This window comes from Ictalurus punctatus, chromosome 21 (assembly GCF_001660625.3).
Source record: "Ictalurus punctatus breed USDA103 chromosome 21, Coco_2.0, whole genome shotgun sequence".
Lineage (NCBI taxonomy): Eukaryota > Metazoa > Chordata > Actinopteri > Siluriformes > Ictaluridae > Ictalurus > Ictalurus punctatus.
The window spans coordinates 1,657,022-1,677,967 of NC_030436.2; the positions used below are offsets into that span (position 1 = coordinate 1,657,022).

At 41.0% G+C, this 20,946-nt stretch overlaps 1 protein-coding gene across 2 annotated transcripts in view; it reads left to right on the forward strand.

Annotated features, from left to right (window-relative positions):
• hdac11 (histone deacetylase 11) overlaps nt 1–20,946 on the forward strand; it is a 35,855-nt gene that overhangs the window by 5,226 nt on the left and 9,683 nt on the right. For both annotated transcript variants that reach the window (XM_017450522.3, XM_053673948.1), the window contains 4 exons: nt 1,687–1,803; nt 7,448–7,490; nt 9,865–9,941; nt 11,259–11,321. In XM_017450522.3, the coding sequence (XP_017306011.1) occupies nt 1,687–1,803; nt 7,448–7,490; nt 9,865–9,941; nt 11,259–11,321 (300 nt within the window). The remainder of the gene's footprint in view (nt 1–1,686; nt 1,804–7,447; nt 7,491–9,864; nt 9,942–11,258; nt 11,322–20,946) is intronic.

A 20,946-nucleotide genomic window follows, 5' to 3' on the forward strand; every position in this document is an offset into this window, starting at 1 on the left:
CAACAGCATGGGGGAAGACCCACATATGGGAGTGATTGCCAGGTGGCCTCATACCTTTGGCCATATAGTGTACTGTAGTGATTTGTCAATCAGTAACGACACTAAAGAGCCAAATGTGAATTTGGGACTTGATTTACCTGATTGTGGAAACGTTCTTCAAAAGTATTGTGTGTGCATGTCAAGCTGGTAGTGTAAACACATGCTTCACATGATCATGATCTTAACACTACAATGCTTTTGGGAAACTAGTTCCCATAATATTAAATATAAACGATGTGGGTTGTGTGGTGGTCTGGGAAAACCCATCAGATGTCACAGTGGCTGAATTCTGGAAAACTGAAAAATCTTGTTTTGACCAAAGGGTTTTCTGCCAATACCTTGACATCTCAACTTAAGGGAACATAAATGTCGGAATTTTTTATATTTAGGCTGCTTCATAACCTCGCCTTTGCTGCCTGCTTTTCTCATGCAACGAATGTCAGGTTTTGATGGCGTTGTTGGATCGCTACACTATATGGCCATAAGTTTGTGGACACCTGACCATCACACCCGTATGTGCTTGTTGAACGCCCCATTTCAGGTTTAGTCCCCCTTTGCTGTTATAATAACCCCCACTCTTCTGGGAAGTCTTCCCACTAGGTTTTGGAATGTGGTTGTGGGGATTTGCCCATTCTGCCATATGAGCGTTAAGAGAGTTCAACCCAAAGGTGTTCAGTGGGGTTTAGGTTAGGGCTCAAGTTCTTCCACGCCACTCTTGGCAAACCATGTCTTCATGGACCTCACTTTAAGCACCGGGACCTTGTTCCTGTATGCTGGAATATGTTTGGCCCTCTTAGTTCTAGTATTGGAAATTGTAATGCAGTAACATTCTGTATAACTGTGGGCTTCTTTGTGGCAACAGTTTGGGGATGGCCTACATATGGGTGTCATGGTCAGGTGTCCACAAACCTTTGGCCATATAGTGTGTGTCCAAGAAATGGACATGAGCATAAGCAATTGAGATAGCTGCTCTCAAAATATCTGTGATGCTCCTGCATATCATCATCAGAACCGAGAGGACGGCATACACACTCCTGTACAGATGACGGCAAGCAAAGTTTAAAAAATGTTTAAACAGCCTAAAAAAAAACAATAAAAAGAAATGTAGTCAGTAGAACAGAGATCAGTCAAGTGACGAGACAGAGATTGATGAGAATGATTCTGAAAATCATATTCAGCACTCAAGTCATTTCCCTTTATAAATGAATCATTTATTTTTTAATTTTTTTTATAAAAAAAAAAAATGGCAGCAATAGACTTTTTCATAAGTAGATTACGTTATAAATGTTGCGGTAGATGGAATGTCTTTCAGTGGAATTGGAATGAAATCTTTAAATGCGATTTTCCCCCTCTTTTCATTTCTGGAGGCGACCAGGATTTAAAATGCTAGAGCTTTACTTCTGGTCGAGATACATGCCGAAGAGAAACCGTTAAACAGGTATTTTCCAGCACTATATTTAGTAGAAAATTCGATCCTGTGAAAGGATTTCCCAGGCCATCACATATTTGTGTTCTAGATTTATTTCTTGTCTCACAGGTACTATGTTGTCCCCTGTTTGTTGTTGTGATCTGGATGTCATTGAAATCCCAATATATAACCAACACTTACGTTTCAGCAAGCAAATGTGTGTGTTTTTATGTCTCCAGTGGTCTCTGGTGGTTGCCACGATCACAGAAATCCCTCCTCTTGTTTTCCTGCCCAACTTCTTGGTGCAACGCAAGGTACTGAGACCGTTACGCACCCAGACCGGCGGCACTATTATGGTAGGTCCCTCAGAGAATTTCACACACACTGCAGAACAAAATGATTTCAAGACCTTTAGCTTGTCTGTTATGTTTCAATGCTGTTCTTTCATCTTCAGCGCTGATGTGACATTTCTTCCCCTTTTCCCTTTGGGTGAGGAATCTAGGACCATTGTAGTGTTAGACACAGACAAAATGTCCAAGGCCTTCTTTTTAATCAAACTGCTGATCTCTTCTTGATGTTTATATACTCATGGATTTGCCGTGGGAAGTTGAATGGCCGAATGAGCATCCCGAGTGCTCTTCTAAACTCACTACTTACTAAACATGGGAAGATGGCCTTCATAAATGACCCATAACATCTGCGTTAAAGTGGTGTGTTTTTAAATTCACGGAGTCGTGCGACTCTGTGCCTTGCTTCCCATATTAAACCTTTGCTTGAGGGTATTATACAACCAATGATCATGTTCCATTCAAAGCAAATGTTAATTTTCTCTCTCAGATTGTGGGTTTATAGCACATTATAGCCAGTAATGGCCACTACATCTCGTTCATAAATGTTTATCATGCTCTGGGTCTGTCTTTTACTGCCTCGGCGTTTTATGTGTTGTAGCATAAGCAATAAGGGGAGTAGTGTGAATGGTCAGGAAAAGACTCCACTGGGCACAATTCAGTGATTTATTCGGAAAACAAGTGCTTTTGGTTGCGGGTTAGTGAGAGAAGAGCCGTTGTGGACACCTCGTTAGCAGAAGCAAGTGTAAACTAGGGAGGAATGGCTAATTCGAACATCTGCAGGATGCCCAGATAGCAGGGCCACATTAAACCTAACGTGCCCTTTTGAAGTTATTATAGCAATAGTCTTTTTGACCGGGGGTTTTTTGGCAGGAGTGATACGCAGTACAAAGGACAGATGAATGCTGCGCTTTCAAAGCTAAGTGTGTGTTTAGAGAGAGAGAGAGTTTCAGGAATCGCTAATAAGTTAGCTAAACATGTAGAAGTGGATGTTTGAACAGGCTAATCTCAGAGGGAGGCATCAATCACTAGAGTGGCATACACTTGTAGGATGTAGTTACTTCCTTTGCTTCCTTGGTTGTACTTCTGTACTGTTTCACTGAAGATTTTAACTAATTGTTTCAGTAATTAAACAAACTGTAATATGTTTGTTGGATGAATAGATGTGCCCATGTACTGTATGTAGAACTGCACAGTGATGGCTTAAATGCTGAAAAGGTTTAAAGCCTTAGTCTTATTCACTGAGTGATGGTCATATACAGTAAAAAAAGGATATTTCTGTACAGACTGGCTGCTTCGTCATTCATTCTGACGAGTAAAATTCAATCCAAACTCTGCATCGTGTTGCAGAAGTAGTGTGCATCAGTACGTTGGATTTGTGGTGCAGCGTGGGTAAAAATGTAGTGAACTGACTGATATGCTTTGTCCACTGGGAATTCAATCAACACTACAAAATGGCACATATATAGTGCACTGTGTGGTTAAAAGGGATCAAATTGGGGCTCTCTAGTGGTGCAACCGAAAAGCGTTCACTCTACTGATGAGAGATTGTGAGAATCCCAACGATGCCACAGCCACCGGTGCCAGTAATCCAAGGAACCAAAGTGAACGTGTTCTCTGGCTGGCACACTCTGTCTCTCCCCTGTCAATCACACTGACACCAACCAGTGGCAGGCACTTTCCTCCAAGCGTGTTACCGTGTGATACAGCATGAGCAGCAGTTTGCTGGCTTCACATGTCTCGAGTTAGTCTTCACCCTTTCCAGCTGTCGTATAACAGAACAGAGCTGGCTAGCGGGTTGGCATGGGCAAGACCGAAAAACAAGTGAGGTACTTAACATTGTGTGATATGATGATAATATCATTCCTACACAGTATTATGTTACCACGATATCCAGCGACATTTATGGCAGATTATATTCAAGTACAAGATCTGGCAACCTTTTGCGTAGGAGTGCCGCAAGACCACTTAACTGTGCTTGTACTAGCTGTCACTCAAAAATAATACAGTGAGATGATTTGTGCAGGTGGGGGAGCACGGTGGCTTAGAGGTTAGTACGTTTGCCTCGTACCTCCAGGGTTGGGAGTTCAATTACCACCTCCACCATGTGGGTGTTGAGTTTGCATGTTCCCCCTGTGCTTCGGGGGTTTCCTCTGTGTACTCCGGTTTCCTCCACCAGTCCAAAGACATGCAGGTAGGCTGATCTCTAAATTGTCCGTGGTGTGTGATTGTGCCCTGCGATGGGATGGCACCCAGTCCAGGGTGTCCCCTGGGGTAAGCTCCAGGCTCCCTGTGACCGTGTGTAGGATAAGCTGTACAAAAAATGGATGGATAGATGAATGATTTGGGAAGGTGTTTTGATCTCACCAATATTTACAGAAACTTCCCTTTAGCTCCTACCCCTTCCCCCAATCTCATGCCCTGTCTCACTGGGGAATGCTCGCCTGGGCGATCTCACTTGGTCATGGTAAATGGAGGATATTTTCACTTCGTTAATGTGAAATCAAATCTCTCAGTATATGTCCATCTATTTTCAACATCGGTTTTCTATGCTTATTCGGGATGTCGGACAGCATGACGGTCAGATCTGTGCTGTTCTAGAAAATGACAGCTTCTGATCAATCACGAGAGAGAATTCAGTAGCACTGCGGTATAAATAATGACGGGTGAGTGAGGCAGCGATTTCAGCAAAGCATCGGTTGTTGTTATATAGCTGCGCCAGATGGTGATGCTGAGGCACGTGTGCCTTGGTGGACTCATCCATAATGGTTGGAGCTTGTGTTAAGTTTGCTTCACATTACTCTTTCTGTCTCAGATGGAGAGTGTAATTACGCCACCTGTCTAGCCCTTCTCACTAGCATCCATGCGCTGCTAATTGACCACCAGGCCAGTCTGGCCGTGGAGCAGCGTGCAGGAGTCTGTGAGTAGGTGTTGTTTGGAATTGGTTTGCTGGACCACAGGGAAAGAGAGGTTTCTAACCTTTTTCCAAACCTCTAACTTAATTTCTCCAGGCCATTAGGGAGTAGGTTGGACTGTGTGTGTGTGTGTGGTTTGTTTGTGTACAATAGATGTTCCTGCTGCAGTTCTTTTCCTGCTTTTATTTTCTTTTTCACTTCATCAGTACTGGGATGATTATGACATGGTCTGAATGTACACTGTCCTGAGATGCAGCAGTGATACAGAAAGAAAGAAAGAAGAGGCATAAAGTGCTCGTAGGCAGCTCCTAGTCTCCCTTTTAGGACTGTTTAAAAAAAAAAAAAAAAAAGCCAAGCTGCTTTGATACATCTTGCAGAAAAAAGAACAACACCGCATTTTTCTGGCCACGCTCGCACAGGCTGTAGCTGCTGTAGCTGTTTGCCGCGGGCAGCCATGTGTGACGCTTCCTTTCAGCCTAATGTGTGTGAATGAGGGTTGTGGAGAGGTGTGAGATGTGTCAGTGATTGATGGTTCCATCAAAATGATTCTGCTTGACATTTGGAGGGTCAGCTTAATAGCTTTCCAAAAATGTAATACATAGGACAATATATGCGAGCTATTCTACCCGAGTTGCTGAGCGATGATTGCAATTTCAAACATTGTGTGCAGGTGGGTCCTGCATCAAGGAGATGGAGGGGGGGGCGACTATGAGTAGAGAGGTGGTGAGAGGAACGAAGGGTGAAGTACGAGGGAGAGAGAGTCATGATGGTTATATAGAGTGATGTGGCTGAGAGAGGGAGAGGCAGGGATGTACCCCCTGGAGCCAACACCTCCTTGATACTTGTACTGGGACTCAGGGGAATTCGCTATATCATAAGGCTGTGTGTGTGCGTGTGCGCATGTGTGTGTGCGTGTGTACATGTGCATTTTCTCAGTTTAACTGCAGCGCATGCTTTCTCAGTGTAACTGTGTCAAATGTGTGAGCGCGGTTCCCGATGTCCTGCTGTGGCTTCCTCATAAGAGAGGGGTATTCGTGTATGGTGTATTGATTTATATTGACTTTTCTTGCACATGAACTTGTGTGTACTGGAAGTAGAAATTAAAACTTGACGATCGCTGAAAACTCTGGTATTCATGTCTAACAGCATCTGAGAGATCTGCATTAGAAGCCTTTATATGTCACATGTACATTACAGTACAGTGAAATTCTTTTCTTCGCATGTAAGGTGGAGAAGAAAGGGTTAAGCGTCTTGCTTAAGCAACAGTGGCAGCTTGGGAGTGCTGAGGATTGAACCCTGTCCTTCGGGTCAGAGACCCAGAGCCTTAACCTTTTGAGCCTGTAAATGTTCTGTAGAGTTTATAAACATTATACACATGCTCCTATGAAAAGCAGTTTCCAACAGACAGGTGCGTCATGGTGACATCTTTTACAACACCTTACACTACACAAGAAGTGTCTGAAATATACAGTTGAAAAGATATAGCAATTTAGAAAGAAACATTTGTCCGTACCTCGGTAATGGATTTTGCCCTTGAGTGCGAACTCTTGAATGAAGCTTTCTGTACGTGTTCTCTAATAACCCGTATGGCATCCCTTTGTATTTATAAAGTGTCTTTCAAACACTCTGCACATCTTTCGGATCCTCATCCCATTATCCTTTCCGTATTTTGAGACACACTGGCTGACATCTACAATAGGAACACCTATACACCTACACAGGCTCACTGAAATTGGAAAAAAGATCACGTGATGCTTATTCAATCCTTAACTGCCTAGTTTCACTGAACCCGCGTCCACCGTTGCCTCAAATTCCTCTTCTTCTCGACTGACTTCTCAACACTCCTGTAAAGACTGGTTACTTGAATTACGTCAGTCTCCTCTGACTTCTTCCATCAGAACAACTGCCTCGCAATGGATATTTATTATTATTGTTGCTGTATTTATTTATTTATTTATTTATTGCACCATTCTGTGAGAAGCCTAGGAGAGCAAGCAGTTTGTGAAATACTCAAACCAGCTTGTTTGGCACCAATATCCATACCAAAGGCAAAGTCCGAGCTCACATCCTTCCCCATCCGGATGTTTGTTGTGAACCGGAAGCTCTTGACCGGTATCCGCATGATTTTATGCTCCGCGCTGCAGAACACACGATCGGCTGATTGGACGCAGGTACAGGTGTTCCAATTAAAGTGGCCAGTGAACGTGTGGTTCAAACGTATACTGCCAGATAAACTCTGGCACTTGACAGGATCATGGAACCCATTTCAAATGCTGCTAAAGATTTCTGATCCGGTCTCATGTTTCTGCTATTCGTCTTGTTTCAGGATGGACCCACTTTTAATTTTTAACATCAGGGAGGCAAGTTTAAAACCTTAGCGTGAGGACTCATGCGTGCTTAAAGATCGAACAGGGTGAGGTTTATGGAAACGTATTCGATTGTTGATTTGTGGCCATAAATCAGGGCTGAAGCCGTTCCTCAGAATAGCACTTGCTATTACATTTATTTATTTATTTTCCCCAAACCCTCCCTTATAGATTTAATAAGCGCATGTTTCAAAGCCTGTGTTAAAATTGCATCATCATGCATAATGTAGTCACAGATCCTGAAACATGGCTCTTTCATAACTCTTCAGACACTCCAACTCTTCAAAAAGCTCATTTAAGTGTGGTGCCTCCCCATAGCTGAGGGTTTTTATTTTTATTTTATTTTAATAACGGATTACGTTTGTTTTATAGGCTGGAAAGCTTGCCATGGACAGAGGATGGGCAATTAACGTGGGTGAGTTCTTTTTCATAGTCTTTAATTTTGTTTCGCCTAGAATATTCTCTTGTTACCAGGCTGTTTAGGCAATGTTAAATGGTAATGTTAGGCAGCGCTTATGTTTTCATTTGTTGGTATCTTGTGTAATTACCTTGGGTCGTTATTAAAAATTGTTATTATTTAACAAAAGCCCCGTTGTGACATAAATATAATGATTAGGATGAAATGTTTGCTAAGCTGTGCTCTGAATACGGTATTATAAAGCATGTACAGAAACCTCAGACCTTGAGATTACCTGTATTATAGGGTTGTAAAAATCAGTAGTTCAGGCGCCTGGGGCAAGCCGAATCCGTGTCCGGGCTATTAGAGTTTTATTCATAGTAGCCTTGTGGATACGTACGTTCAGCAACCAGAGAAAGAAAATCAACCCTACCGCCTAATGCCCTTTTCAGAACAAGTTTAAATTTGGTATGTACGTTTAGTCGTAACGCACTACACGGTGCGAAGTAGAGATCGACCGATAAGCACGAAAATCCACACCGAGAGTCTTTACTGTTTGCATCCTTTTCAGCGGCTGAGAAGAGTCCGCTGTCATTATGCGGTACGAGAACGGGCTGTAGCGGCGAAATAGGAATGATCACTGACATCTTATTGTGTTATTTGGAGTGTAACATTTTGGTTCATTTTGGATGTATGTACAGTGTCCTCCACTAATCTTGGTAAATATGAGCGAAGAAAGATGGGGAAAATTGTTGTTCTTGTTTAACCTTTTGATCTTTTGTTTAAAAAAATTCCCAAAATTTCTCTGCTCTCATGGATATCAAACAGTTACAAACACAACACGGGTTTATCCAAAAAAATTTTTTTGTTAAATATAGGTGTGCAACAGTTATTGGCACCCTTATGAATTCATATGAGAAAAATATATTTGAAGTTTATTCCCATTGATGTTTAAAAATTTTTTGTACACCTGGGTGACTAGGAACAGGAAATTGTTCAACCATGACTTCCTGTTTCACAGAGGTATAAATATGAGGTAACACATAGGCCAAATTCCCTCAGTCATTCATAACAATGGGGAAGACTAAGGAATGTAGCTGTGATGTTTGGCAAAAGGTTGTTGAGCTTCACACAATGGGGCGTGTCTATAAGAAAATAGCACAAGCATTGAAAACGCCCATTTCCACCATCAGGGCAATAATTAAGAAGTTCCAGTCAACTGGAAATGTTATGAATCAACCTGGAATTGGACGTGTGTCTATTGGACGTGTGTCTATTGAACGTGTGTCTGTATCGTCTCAACGCACTGTGAAGAGGACAAAAAATCTCCAAGGATCACAGCTGGAGAACTGCACAAGTTAGTTGTGTCTTGGGGGCAGAAAGTCTCCAAAACTACAATCCGAAGTCACCGACATCACCACAAGTTGTTCCCAGCTTCGTTATCGGTCAACCTGTACTGCAAAGGTGGTGCAATTTTTTGTAAACTTTATAAGAAGTCATAGGAAAACATTGTCAGCTACTAAAATCAATCCAATCAATGGCCTCGTATTGTTTTTTTTTTTTTGTGTGTTTTTTTTTAAATATTAATTTATTTTGAAACATTTTGTTAAATCTTACTCAGAAAATCACCATCAGTATAGCAAACCCCAGAAGTTAAAAGTGAGCTGTATTGACCTGGAGATTTTCTCTGCTTAGACACACAGGTGATTTTTTGATATATATATATATATATATATATATATATATATATATATATATATATATATATATATATATATATATATATTAAAAAATCGCTATGCATAATGATTCAACATAAGTTTACATTATGCTTATGTTTGGCATATATTTATTTTAATTTGTGTCCTTAGCTGTACATTAAGACATGGAAAAGTGTTGGTGTTCACCTCCACCTGGGTATATCCACAGTTCCACTAGCCGTGATATTCCCGATATTCTTTGGGTAGTGGATTATTCCTAACACAGCAGTCACATGGAGATGTTAGTGTGTTGTGTTGGTATAGCAGCAGCATATTTTAAACACCTGAACAGGTTCAACATAAAAAAACGTCTAGCCAACATTGTTCCTTGGGATAAAAACGCATCTAACACACCCGCTAAACATGATTGAGCTGAATTGGATGTTTTTGAGCAGTGAAATCACCAACCTGTGCTGAATTCCAGCTTTCCAGGACTGGAGTTGGGAAGCGTTGTGTTCAGATAAACATGTAAAGAGCCATTGTGCATGCGTTACCCGGGTGATTTGAGTTTGTTGTTGTATTGGAAAGCAGGATTGTTTTTTCTTTTCTTTTCTTAAAGCACCCCAGGGATCTCCTGAGGAGTTGTGCATGGCTGATAGCACTCGATCTGTCTTTCTGTTTTTCTCTCTCAGGAGGAGGCTTTCACCACTGTTCCAGTGACAAGGGAGGAGGTTTCTGTGCATACGCCGACATCACACTCGCTATCAAGGTACAACACGGCAAGGAATGATGTTGGAATTGGGATTTATCTGAATGATAAAAATAATATCTTGCAGATGTGGCAGTAGATTAAAAGCAGTAGATGAACTGATTGTTCTCTGTTTTAGGCCATTTAACCCGTACATTCTGTTCAATACTTAGCATGGGATGTAACATAAGTAATACGTAATCATTTTTTTTTGGGCAACGTAATTTATTATCTATTTCAATTATTCAAAATATCTGCATGTGCATTATTAGCTAAATAAACCAATAATGTCTGTCCTCAGATAACAGACCACAGGAAGTAGGAAATGGGAAGAGTGTTTCCCATATACGACTTGTCCATGTATCTTCACAGATTTTTTTAAAGTTAGTTAGTTAATGCACCATCTTGATTTAAGTCATATTTTATATATTGTCTTAATATACACTGCAAATAATTGCCAGCTAGTTCACATTAGCTGCCCAGGCAAGTCATTTGGGAGGATTTTCGAGTCTTTTATAAAGAAATCAAAATATAGCCAGCTAGCTAACATGAGCTAAGCAGACAGGTCTTCTGAGAGGATTTTAACTCCTATTCATGGCCATACATGAGCTTCACTAATGTTAAAGGATTTGTCCCACCAGCTTCAGTCTACAAGCAGACCTATCTGAGATAAACAGTATTATGGATTCTCCTCGTACGCCACGGCTCAGATCGTCCCACAGAGTTCATGTAAAAGAAATGTGACCGGGAATATATTAGCCCTTTTTATTTTTAAGACCAGCCATTAAAGAGTTGTTTCACCAAAATACATAAATATCCCAGACATGAGTCGTTCTCTGTTTTGCCCTCCTCTCCCACGTACAGTGGTGCTTGAAAGTTTGTGAACCCTTAAGTTTCTAGATTTCTGCATAAATATGACACAAAACATCATGAGATTTTCTCACCAGTCCTAAAAGTAGATAAAGAGAACCCAGTTAAACAAATGAGACCGAAATATTATACTCGGTCATGTATTTATTGAGGAAACTGACCCAATATTACATATCTGTGAGAGGCAAAAGTATGTGAACCTCTAAGGTTGGCAGTTAATTTGAAGGTGAAATTAGAGTCAGGTGTTTTCAATGGGGTGAGAATCAGGTGTGAGTGAGTGAGCGCCCTGGTTTATTTAAAGAACAGGGATCTATCGGCGTCTGATCTTCACAACACGTGTCTGTGGAAATGCATCATGGCGTGAACAAAGGAGATTTCTGATTGTTGGCACAACTGTACACACAAACACGGCATTCCTTTTCTTGTGAAACTGTAAAATCCTGGCCCTTGTGTGTTTTCTCTCCTCAGTTTCTGTTCGAGCGAGTGGAGGGGGTCTCCAGGGCCACCATCATTGATCTGGATGCTCATCAGGTGAGCGGCTGTAACGTTTTGAGATGCTGCAAAGGAATTGACACTATAGACAGAATAATACCTCCTGTTCAGCACTGCAATCAATTGGACTGTCCTTTGCCCATTCATTTCCTCCTACATTACATCTGCACCAGTCCTTACCATGGAAAACACTATGATATTCCTTTTTTTCATCCTTTCATACCTTATTTGATATTGCTTATTATATGTGCAATGCAGACATTTTAATCAAGCTTTCAGTGCGCCATCACGGTAATCGCAGGATAATTACTGTATAATAATTACAAGAAGGACGTCATTTAAATACATATGGCAGTTTTTCCAGCGATCGAGTTAAATACTTTAATAGGAACACCTGTACGTTGTATTTGAGGTGTAGTACAGAAAGTTTCCAACGTAACACGATGTTTTGGATAAATGTCCTTCATGAGCTGTCCTACGTTTGCTCACTTGATTGCTTCCGTAATAACAACTAGCGCTGAAAACAGAGATGTCATTAATGTTATGTCCATCACCGTTGAAGTGTCTCAGCACTCCCGAAGTTGGCTTACAGTGGATATAAAAAGACGGGTGTACTAACAACCAGACGTCAAACAGGTCGGCCAAGGGAAACAGCAGCAATTGATGACCGAAACATCGTGCGAACTGTGAAGAAAAATCCAAAAACAACAGTCAGTGACAGCACTACCAACGTCCACAGGGCAGGGTCGCGAGTGTTTCACAAGCCATTGTTTGAAGTAGGCTTCAAGTGCAGAAATATAGAGGCCGTACAATACAATACAACTTTATTGCCAACTGAGGTTGAAATTTCTCTTTGACTTCACCAGCAATATAAAAAACATATACAAGACAGCACAGTGGTAAAACCAACAAGGTAACACAAATAAGATATACAGAATATACAGATGCAAGGGAATTTAATGGCAGTATTGAAACATCTACAAGTGTTCTTTCACTTCGAGTCTTTAAAAAAGTCATTTAACATTAATTATTATTATTATTATTATTATTATTATTATTATTATTATTAGTATATCCAATCACAGTTACTAAAAATGATCTTTTGCAGATATGCTTTTTTGTCCTAAGCATTGCATAGCATCTTCTGGAAGGTAGTAGAATAAACTGGTCTAACATAGGATGGGTGGTATCTTTTAGAATACACTCGCCTAGTTTGCTCTGTGGCCTGGTAATGATTTTGCTGGCTGTAACTCCTGTAACTCTTGCAGGAGTATTTTTCTGTTTACAGTTAAGGAGCTTGTACCAAGGTGTTCTAGGTCAGCGCACACTCAACCTCCAGTATGCTCTGACTCACACCAAAACTAGTAATTTTCACCATTAGGAACTTACATTCCATGCATCCTTTAAAAATATCATTAGTGTTGTCCGAGAAACTCTGTTCACTGTACATATATGTACCAAGCTATGTAAATGATCAATCACCTCAATGGGATGATTGTTTATCATTACAGACTCAACTGTAACCCCCTGCTTAGTATTATTAATTACCGATTGCTTGGTTTTATTTACTGTATGTTTAATATCAATGCGCTGCTGTTACACTAGCACAGTAGTTCCTCAACATATTTAATATATTCAGCTGAGCCCTTTGTATTGTCCTTCTGAAGGAAGCCCACCATATCATCAGCATATTTAAAAAGGTTAAAATTAGGATTACAAATGATCAAATTATTAATATAAGAAGTAAGTAATATAGGTGATAGGACACAGCCCCGGGGAGCCCCCTGTATTAACAAGATATTCATCTGACAGCTGATCATTGTACCATACCCTCTGTCTCTGTGGTCGATGCAGTAGAAAGTCTTTAATCCATAGTACCAGGTGTCCGTTAACACCCATAGATATAACCGTTCGTACAAAATATTGACTCTCATTGTATGAGATCTCTGATGTAAAATCTAAAAATAGGATTTTGGCATATGCCACAAAATCCAAACCGATAGTAAGAATCAGAAAGCCAGATTTAGCAGGGATTCCCAAAGAAACACAGAGATGAACCACAAAAGTTCTGGAACCAAGATTAACCTCGTAGTGATGGAAAGGCCAAAGTGTGGAGAAAGAAAGGATCTGCTAATGATCCAAAACATACGAGCTCATCGGTCAAGCACGGTGGAGGTAGTGTCATGGCTTGGGGTTGCACGGCTGCTTCTGGAACAGGCACACTAATCTTCATTGATGATGTAACAGCAGAATGAATTCAGACGTCTACAGAAACATTCTGTCTGCCAATTTACAGAGAAGTGCATTCTATATAACTGAGAGAAACTTCATCATGCAGCAAGACAATGATCCAAAACACACTGCCATCACAACAAAGGACTTCATCAGGGGGAAACGTGGAAGGTTTTAGACTGGACAAGTCACTCACTAGACCTTAACCCAACTGAGCAGCATCTCACCTCCTGAAGAGGAGACTGAAGGGAGAAACCCCTCAAAACAAACCACAACCGAAAGAAGCTGCAGTACAAGCCTGGAAAAGCAACACAAAAGAAGAATGCAACAGTTTGGTGATGTCCGTGGGTCACCAGCTTGATGCCGTTATTGCAAGCAAGAGATCTGCATTCAAATATTATGTGTCATTTACTTTAATTTACTTTGCCTGTCCGGTATTTTTGCTTACCTAAAAAATTGTGGCGTCTGCCCCCTCAGGTGCCATGTTCTAAGTTGTTACATCTAAATGTAAATATCTCGTACGCTGTAGCATTATAATTTTCCTTCACTAGAGGCAAGATGCCCAAACCTGTTCTAGCATGACGATGCCCTCAAAAAGCATGCTCCATTAAGACATGGTTTGCCAGGTTTGGAGCGGAGGAACTTGATTGGTCTTCACAGAGGCCTCCTCGCCCGATCAATGTCCGACCTAACTAATGCGCTTGTGGCTGAACGAGAGAGCCTTCCGAGAAGAGTGGAGGTTATTACACCAGCAACGCGAGGCTAAATCTGTAACAGGATGTTAAAAAAGCACACATGGGTGTGATTGTTCAGGGTCCACAAACATATAATCTATACATATGTATGTATAGACAGACAGACCGATAGATATGACGTATTGTAACAGCGTCTATCAATGCTCAAGTTCTATTCCAGTGGCATGTTTCATAAACACAAGGCGGGTGTGTGTGCGTGCATATCAACTCTGCAGATGATCTTGCATACCGTTCTTGCATTCTTTGCTAGGTCAATAATAAATAAATAAGCAAACAAATAAATAAATAATCAGCTATTCGTCCTCTGTTAATGTCGCCGTGCTTGGGCAGTGTTTGTGCTTTCCAGTTGCTCTAGCATGGCGGATTTACTTCATTTACAAATGAGCGCATTGGGAATAATCCTTCACTAGCAGCCACTGGCTCTGCTGTTCATTTAGAGACTGGCGTATCACACGTCACCTGAAACCACACACGAGTGATTAAGACCGTAGGAGACTCGTGTGTCACGTCAGGATTTTTACTTGTTTATTTCTGAAGAGGGAGAGGGAGAGGGCGAGATATATAAAATTATATAAATTCTTAATACATACAGTGCCATGAGATCTAACTTTTCTCACCAGGTAACACATCATCTATGAGATTTAAACAGTATCTAGCCTCTGACTTTTCCAAGGGGGAATAAAACACGATTGGAAAATAATCCACGCTGCTTATTTTTACCATAACAGCATGTGCCGAAGTGATTTATTCCTCGAGTTAGGATTACACCACAGTTATTTGCCAGCAATTTCCATTTGGAATTTTATAATGAATGATGCTTTGTGCTTTCAACTGTTCATAGTTCCATTTAATGCCGTGGAACATCTGCAAAACACGCTCATGTTATCACTTACCTTCTACCAGCTGTAAACAGTCTCTTCTTCATTAGCCATTTGAAGAAAAGTCATTAATTAAGAGAGTGAAAATGCAGCCAAGACACAATACGCAGCTTGTCATTTGCCGAGGAAACAACAAAGAGTAAACTCCTCCGTCCTGAAAAGTTTGGTGTGGTGGAAAACGTCAAAGTTTCTCTGTCTACTCCATCCATCATGGGGGGGGGAGGCCACCGAAACACCACTGCTGACCAGATATTATTTATATACTTATTAGACACGTGTCGTTTACTTGTTCAGTATTAGACGCTGACTATCGCTTATGTTTGACACGTTTCTACAGATTGTTAATCTTGCGGTAGTGTCCGCGTGAGGTGCTCAGCTCACTGACCGTCTGATGTATACTCTACACTCATGTAGTCAGTTACAATCTCATTAGCTAATGATGGATGCCGTTCTCTTCTCTTCCGTGCTTTGCTTTTTTTTCATCACTCCAGTGGAGAAACAAACATCAGAACACTGTGACAGTAATGAGCTTTCCAGGGAAAGGTAAAAAAAAAAAAGTTTGTGAGATGTTTTGTTTAAACCAATTAGTGGCAAGTAAATGTGATATCCTTGTAGGTTTGCTGATGTTTTCACAACTGTCTCCCCCGTACATCAAGCAAAAACAACCATATAGGGTCGATCATTTGTCCGGTCAGTCGGACAGCCTCTTCCGATTACTGTAAGTGGCTCTTAGGCACATCGACTGATGAAAACTATAAGAGAAGTTATATAGGAGGGAGGTTAACGAATTGTGCATAGAAAAGCATGGGCTACGGATTGTAATTTTAATCCTATGTATAAAGTGGACCTACTTGGATATTTACCTGATTAAATAGCCATTGAGTGTCAGTAAAAAGAACATGTACTTAATAACCTTGAGAAAAGGTGAATAATTCAAATGGATTTTGAAGACCTGAAGCTGCCCATCCAGTGTTCAACAGTCTGTAATGAGACACGAGGTCTGTAATATGATGAAATTTTCCAGTAGCTTCATGTCCTGAAGTCTTTTATTCCTCTTAGTCCACAGCAGTTTGGCAAACATTTACAGTTATTTAAAAATGTAGTTCAAAAATGACACGTTATACTAGATACTAGGCATGTAACACTATGATGGATACACTACAATATGGCGTATATCCCCCAGGATATGGCGCATATATCCCCCAGGATATGGCGCGTATATCCCCCAGGATATGGCGCGTATATCCCCCAGGATATGGCGCGTATATCCCCCAGGATATGGCGCGTATATCCCCCAGGATATGGCGCGTATATACCCCAGGATATGGCGCGTATATACCCCAGGATATGGCGCGTATATACCCCAGGATATGGCGTGTATATACCCCAGGATATGGCGTGTATATACCCCAGGATATGGCGTTTCTCGATTCTACAATCCTGTGTATCGAAAGATCCATTCAGCAGTCTCCATAATAACGTACACTATTCTTCAGAAAATGCTGGTTATATTCTGTGAGAGGTAATAAACACAATCACTCCCTCCTCTGAAACGCTAACTTCTTTATTTCAAATCAGGAGAGGCTACAAGGGTTTAAATAAAGACACACCTCCTAAGCACACTGTTTTTTAACAAACACCAAGACACACTCATGCTCGCTCGCTCTCTCTTTCTCTATGCTGCTGCTGCTGCTGCTGCTTTGAGACAGCATTTTCTGGCTGATTATATCCGGATTAAAGACATTGCTACAGAGCTCCCTGACTCAGACACACCTCATGCACGTCACACTAGCAGGGGTGGGATGTGGTGGAATTTAAGTCAGTTAAGATGCAAAAAATATGAGAGAAATGTGGGTTTTTTTCCCCCTTTTTCAGCGTCTATATTTTTTGTGCTAAATTCGGGTATTTTTGTGCAGATTTTGAGATGATGTTGGGGTGGATTTTTTTTTCAGAGTCCTGGCAACCCTGCACTTCATTGAAGGCTTGGCCAGATACTTAATGTTTAATTAGCTGAGTTTTAATTTTGTCACTTTCTAATGCACAGCTTTGTTTCGACATATGGAAACACATACGTGTCTTTAAAGTTTGTTATTCTACTTTTTGAAATGTTTTAATCAACTGACAATTCGAAACCTGAGGCACAAATTCGGGCTGTTTTAAAAACGTATCATATCGAGTCAACACTGTTTTGAGTTTTGAATTGAATTTTGTGTATCATTGCATCGTTTAACATTTCCTGTTATCGCTTATGTTATGGCAGCTGTATACAGCTGGGCGGTTGTGACTCAGGTGGTAGAGCGGGTTGTCCACTAATCGTAGTGTTGGCGGTTCGATTCCCGGCCCACGTGACCCCACATACCGACGTGTCCTTGGGCAGGACACTGAACCCTAAATTGCTCCCGATGGCAAGTTAACGCCTTGCATGGCAGCTCCTCGTGTGTGTGTGTGTGTGTGTGTGTGTGTGTGTGTGTGAATGAGAACCAGTATAAAGCGCTTTGGAACCGCTAAGCTTAAAAAAGCGCTATATATGTGCAGACCATTTACCAGCTATAAGCAGTCACTCCATCACCAACCTCTCTTTTATTTCCTCCCTTGAAGTTAACAATACAAAAAAGCAGTTACCAACAAACCAGAAACTCCTCTGTCCTGAAGATATTCGCATGGCAGAAAACTTCCTGACCATTACAAGCTCTGACACTGGAGACTCCTTCCATAAATGGTAAATAAACGTCTCCTCACAGAACGCTTTATAACGTTTATGACGTTTTTCTTGGTTAAATAATGACATTCTGTTTTAGGGTAGCTTTAGATTATGTGGAGCGTTGGCCATACAAGACCCTGTCATAGAGCTGTTACAGAAGCAAAGAAGGCATTAGATCAAGTGCATTATTATTATTATTATTATTATTATCATAAATCTGTGGTTTTAATTCTAGCTGGGACTACTGTCAGAGCTGCTCTTTATCAGCACACCCTCTCAATCAAATTAGAGAACTCAACAGTGCTGTGCATTGGGTAATTACGATTCACACTTCTTTGACCAATGTCAGTGTTTGTTTATTGAACATTTACATGTTTATTGTAGAACACAGCAATCAGTAATCATACCAGGGGAGAAAATTGTGACTCAGGTGCCGTCTTTATTTGCGATAATAGCACGTTTTAAAGGGGTTTTAATGTGTAATTATTCGCCACAGTAACTTGTTTTGAGTCAATATGGACCAGGGAGTGGATTGTTTTCTGTTATTTTTCTTAATCTTTGCCACACAGGAAATTGGTATCTTAGCTTCTATTTAACTGTACCCCGTCACTGTAATGACTCTGTTAATGAGGCAGGCCATTTAATGGAGTTTGCATGGACGATGGGCTGCACACTTTCTCTGTGTTTTGGCTTCTGTCCACAGAAGTGCCATAAGCAGTTTGAATCATAGCTTGATTATAATTATGGTCTTTTGCTTATCGATGAAGACAAGGTGGAAGTGAATCAATGCACACACAGAGTAAATAATTCATGAAGGCCCACAAGTCCAAATGTGCTCGTGGGCTTATAAACAGGCATGAAAGCGCTGTCTCAGCTCTGCTTAGAAGGCTGTAGAGAATACAGAGAGGCACAAAGCTGGCATTAAAATGCCAATTAACCAACCAGAATTATGGCATGTTATTTCAGGAAATGATCTCTGCTGGCAAAGTACTTTGCATATTTGAATTTATAAGCGCTAGTTAGATTAGATGAAAAAATTAATTGATCACGATCTATGTGAACAATGATAAATTGTTAGCATTAGAACGCGTCATGGCTGGGAGAACAGACCACTGAGCCTACGGTGTTACATGGGTTCACCCAACTGTCATCTTTGGAAGATTCAATATATCAAGCGTGTGTTAAAGCCATCTAGCTTGAAGTGTGAAGTGGTGCAATCCATAAACATTATCCACATCAGCCACATGTTGAAACCGATGAAAAGCCGATAAAATCACGATTAGCCTGAAGACTGGTAGGATTTTCGGCAGAGAGCCAGGATAGGACTTGGCGCGTGCTTGTTTTTATGGGTCCATGTACCAGTTCATGAGTGACTGACTTGAGAGTGAGAGTCTTGTATAAGAACGTGTCTAGGATTCCTGCAGTTTACTATTCTGCGAATGAGTTACGGTGCGCAAAATGCTCTCAGTCCATTCACATAACTATTTTATAGTTATTGTGGCAGCTTCTGTCATCACACCGCCATTACACAACTCCTTTGATGACTGCTGCTTAGCCTTGGGGCAGATCAGGAGTTGAAAAATAGCCAAGAACAATAAAACTCACCACAGGTCCATCTGACAGGTTCATCATGTGCTATAAATAGTGTTTGGGCCATAGAGCCTGTAGGTGATTCGATGCTTTATATGTAATAGCACCAGTCTCCCGTTTGCATCACCAGGGGGGAGCTTTCTGTCTGTATTGGTTCACCTCTAACTGTCCAGGACAGCACTGGGATTAAAAGTTCATGACCTTTAGCCCAATTGTATGCAGAAAATTAACATTTCCCCCTGTTTGAGATTTCCATTTCTTCCAGTCAACGGATTCCGTGCTGTGATTAGAGAATGTGACCAAAATAAGATCTCTCTCTTTGTTTTTCATCAGCATTTAAAACGTAAAAGCAGATCAGCGCTTCTGTTTTCTGCTGACGTACGTAACTAGGCTGCCCCTATTTTCCCTATCCAAAGATAAATTTTTGATAGCCTTCACATTTAAGTTGGTTTAAACAGTATCCCGTTACTCTGTTGATGCAGGCGATTAGAGGGGCTGTACGGATGTATATTCCTGCTGTTGGAAGCTGAATAGCGTTTTACTGCTTCATTGCATGGATTGAGCTTTGAACAGAATGGGATTGTGTCCCCAATGTGTGTTTTTGTTCTCATAATTAACCAGGGGTCTCTCACAAGCTTAGAGACGGGGGATAATGAGGAGAGTCGGAGGTCTGGGTGACGCATCTGTGCTCATCATGCATCTAACCATCAGTTATACGTTACAAAAAAGCAGTGCATTTTTTTTTATTTTTATTTTTTTTTTTGTCTTTTTCTTTTCCAGCTGTTGTGTACAAAGAGGTACACTGTCAATATTGTCTGAGAGTTTGGGGATTCATTAAGATCGAGACAGAGAGAACATGTTCCAACTCAATTCATGTTACTGCAATAATAAACAAAAAGAAGTTCCTGTAGGGAGAACTTCTCAAAAACACCTGAGGGGTTTGTCTAAAGTGTGAAGCAGTACTGCACACAGTTTTGTTTTAATGAATGAGCTTTTCCTCCAGTATTGGCAGTTTATACAGCACATCAAAGAGCACAAAGTAATTAAAATCTGTCCTAGTGGCACAAATCTCCTATGGCAAAGTGGCCTGCTATGTCTGCTCATTCATCATCGCCCCAGATTATACAGGCTTCATTAGGATTGTTGGTATCACAGTCGAGGCTTTTTTTCTGAGCAATCAGGGAAGGAATTTCATTTCATGTTAGTTGTATTGGACCATGGCTGTATGGTATATTATGTACTGTGGCTTAGGGCAGTAGATCTCAACTCCAATCCAGTCTGCAGTCTGGACTTCTCATCATGACCTATTCTTCTATGGAAAAAGTAAGTACACCCTTGGTCTCAGACGCTAGTATCCGCCCCCTTTAGCAGAAATGACTTCTTGTTGGCGGTTTGCGTAATTGTCCACCAGGCTTGCTGGAAATTCTGACCACTCTTCCATGCAGTATTCTTTCAGTTGCAAGTGGTTTGAGGGTTTTTGTTGCCTGTACTAACCGTTTCAGTGGGAT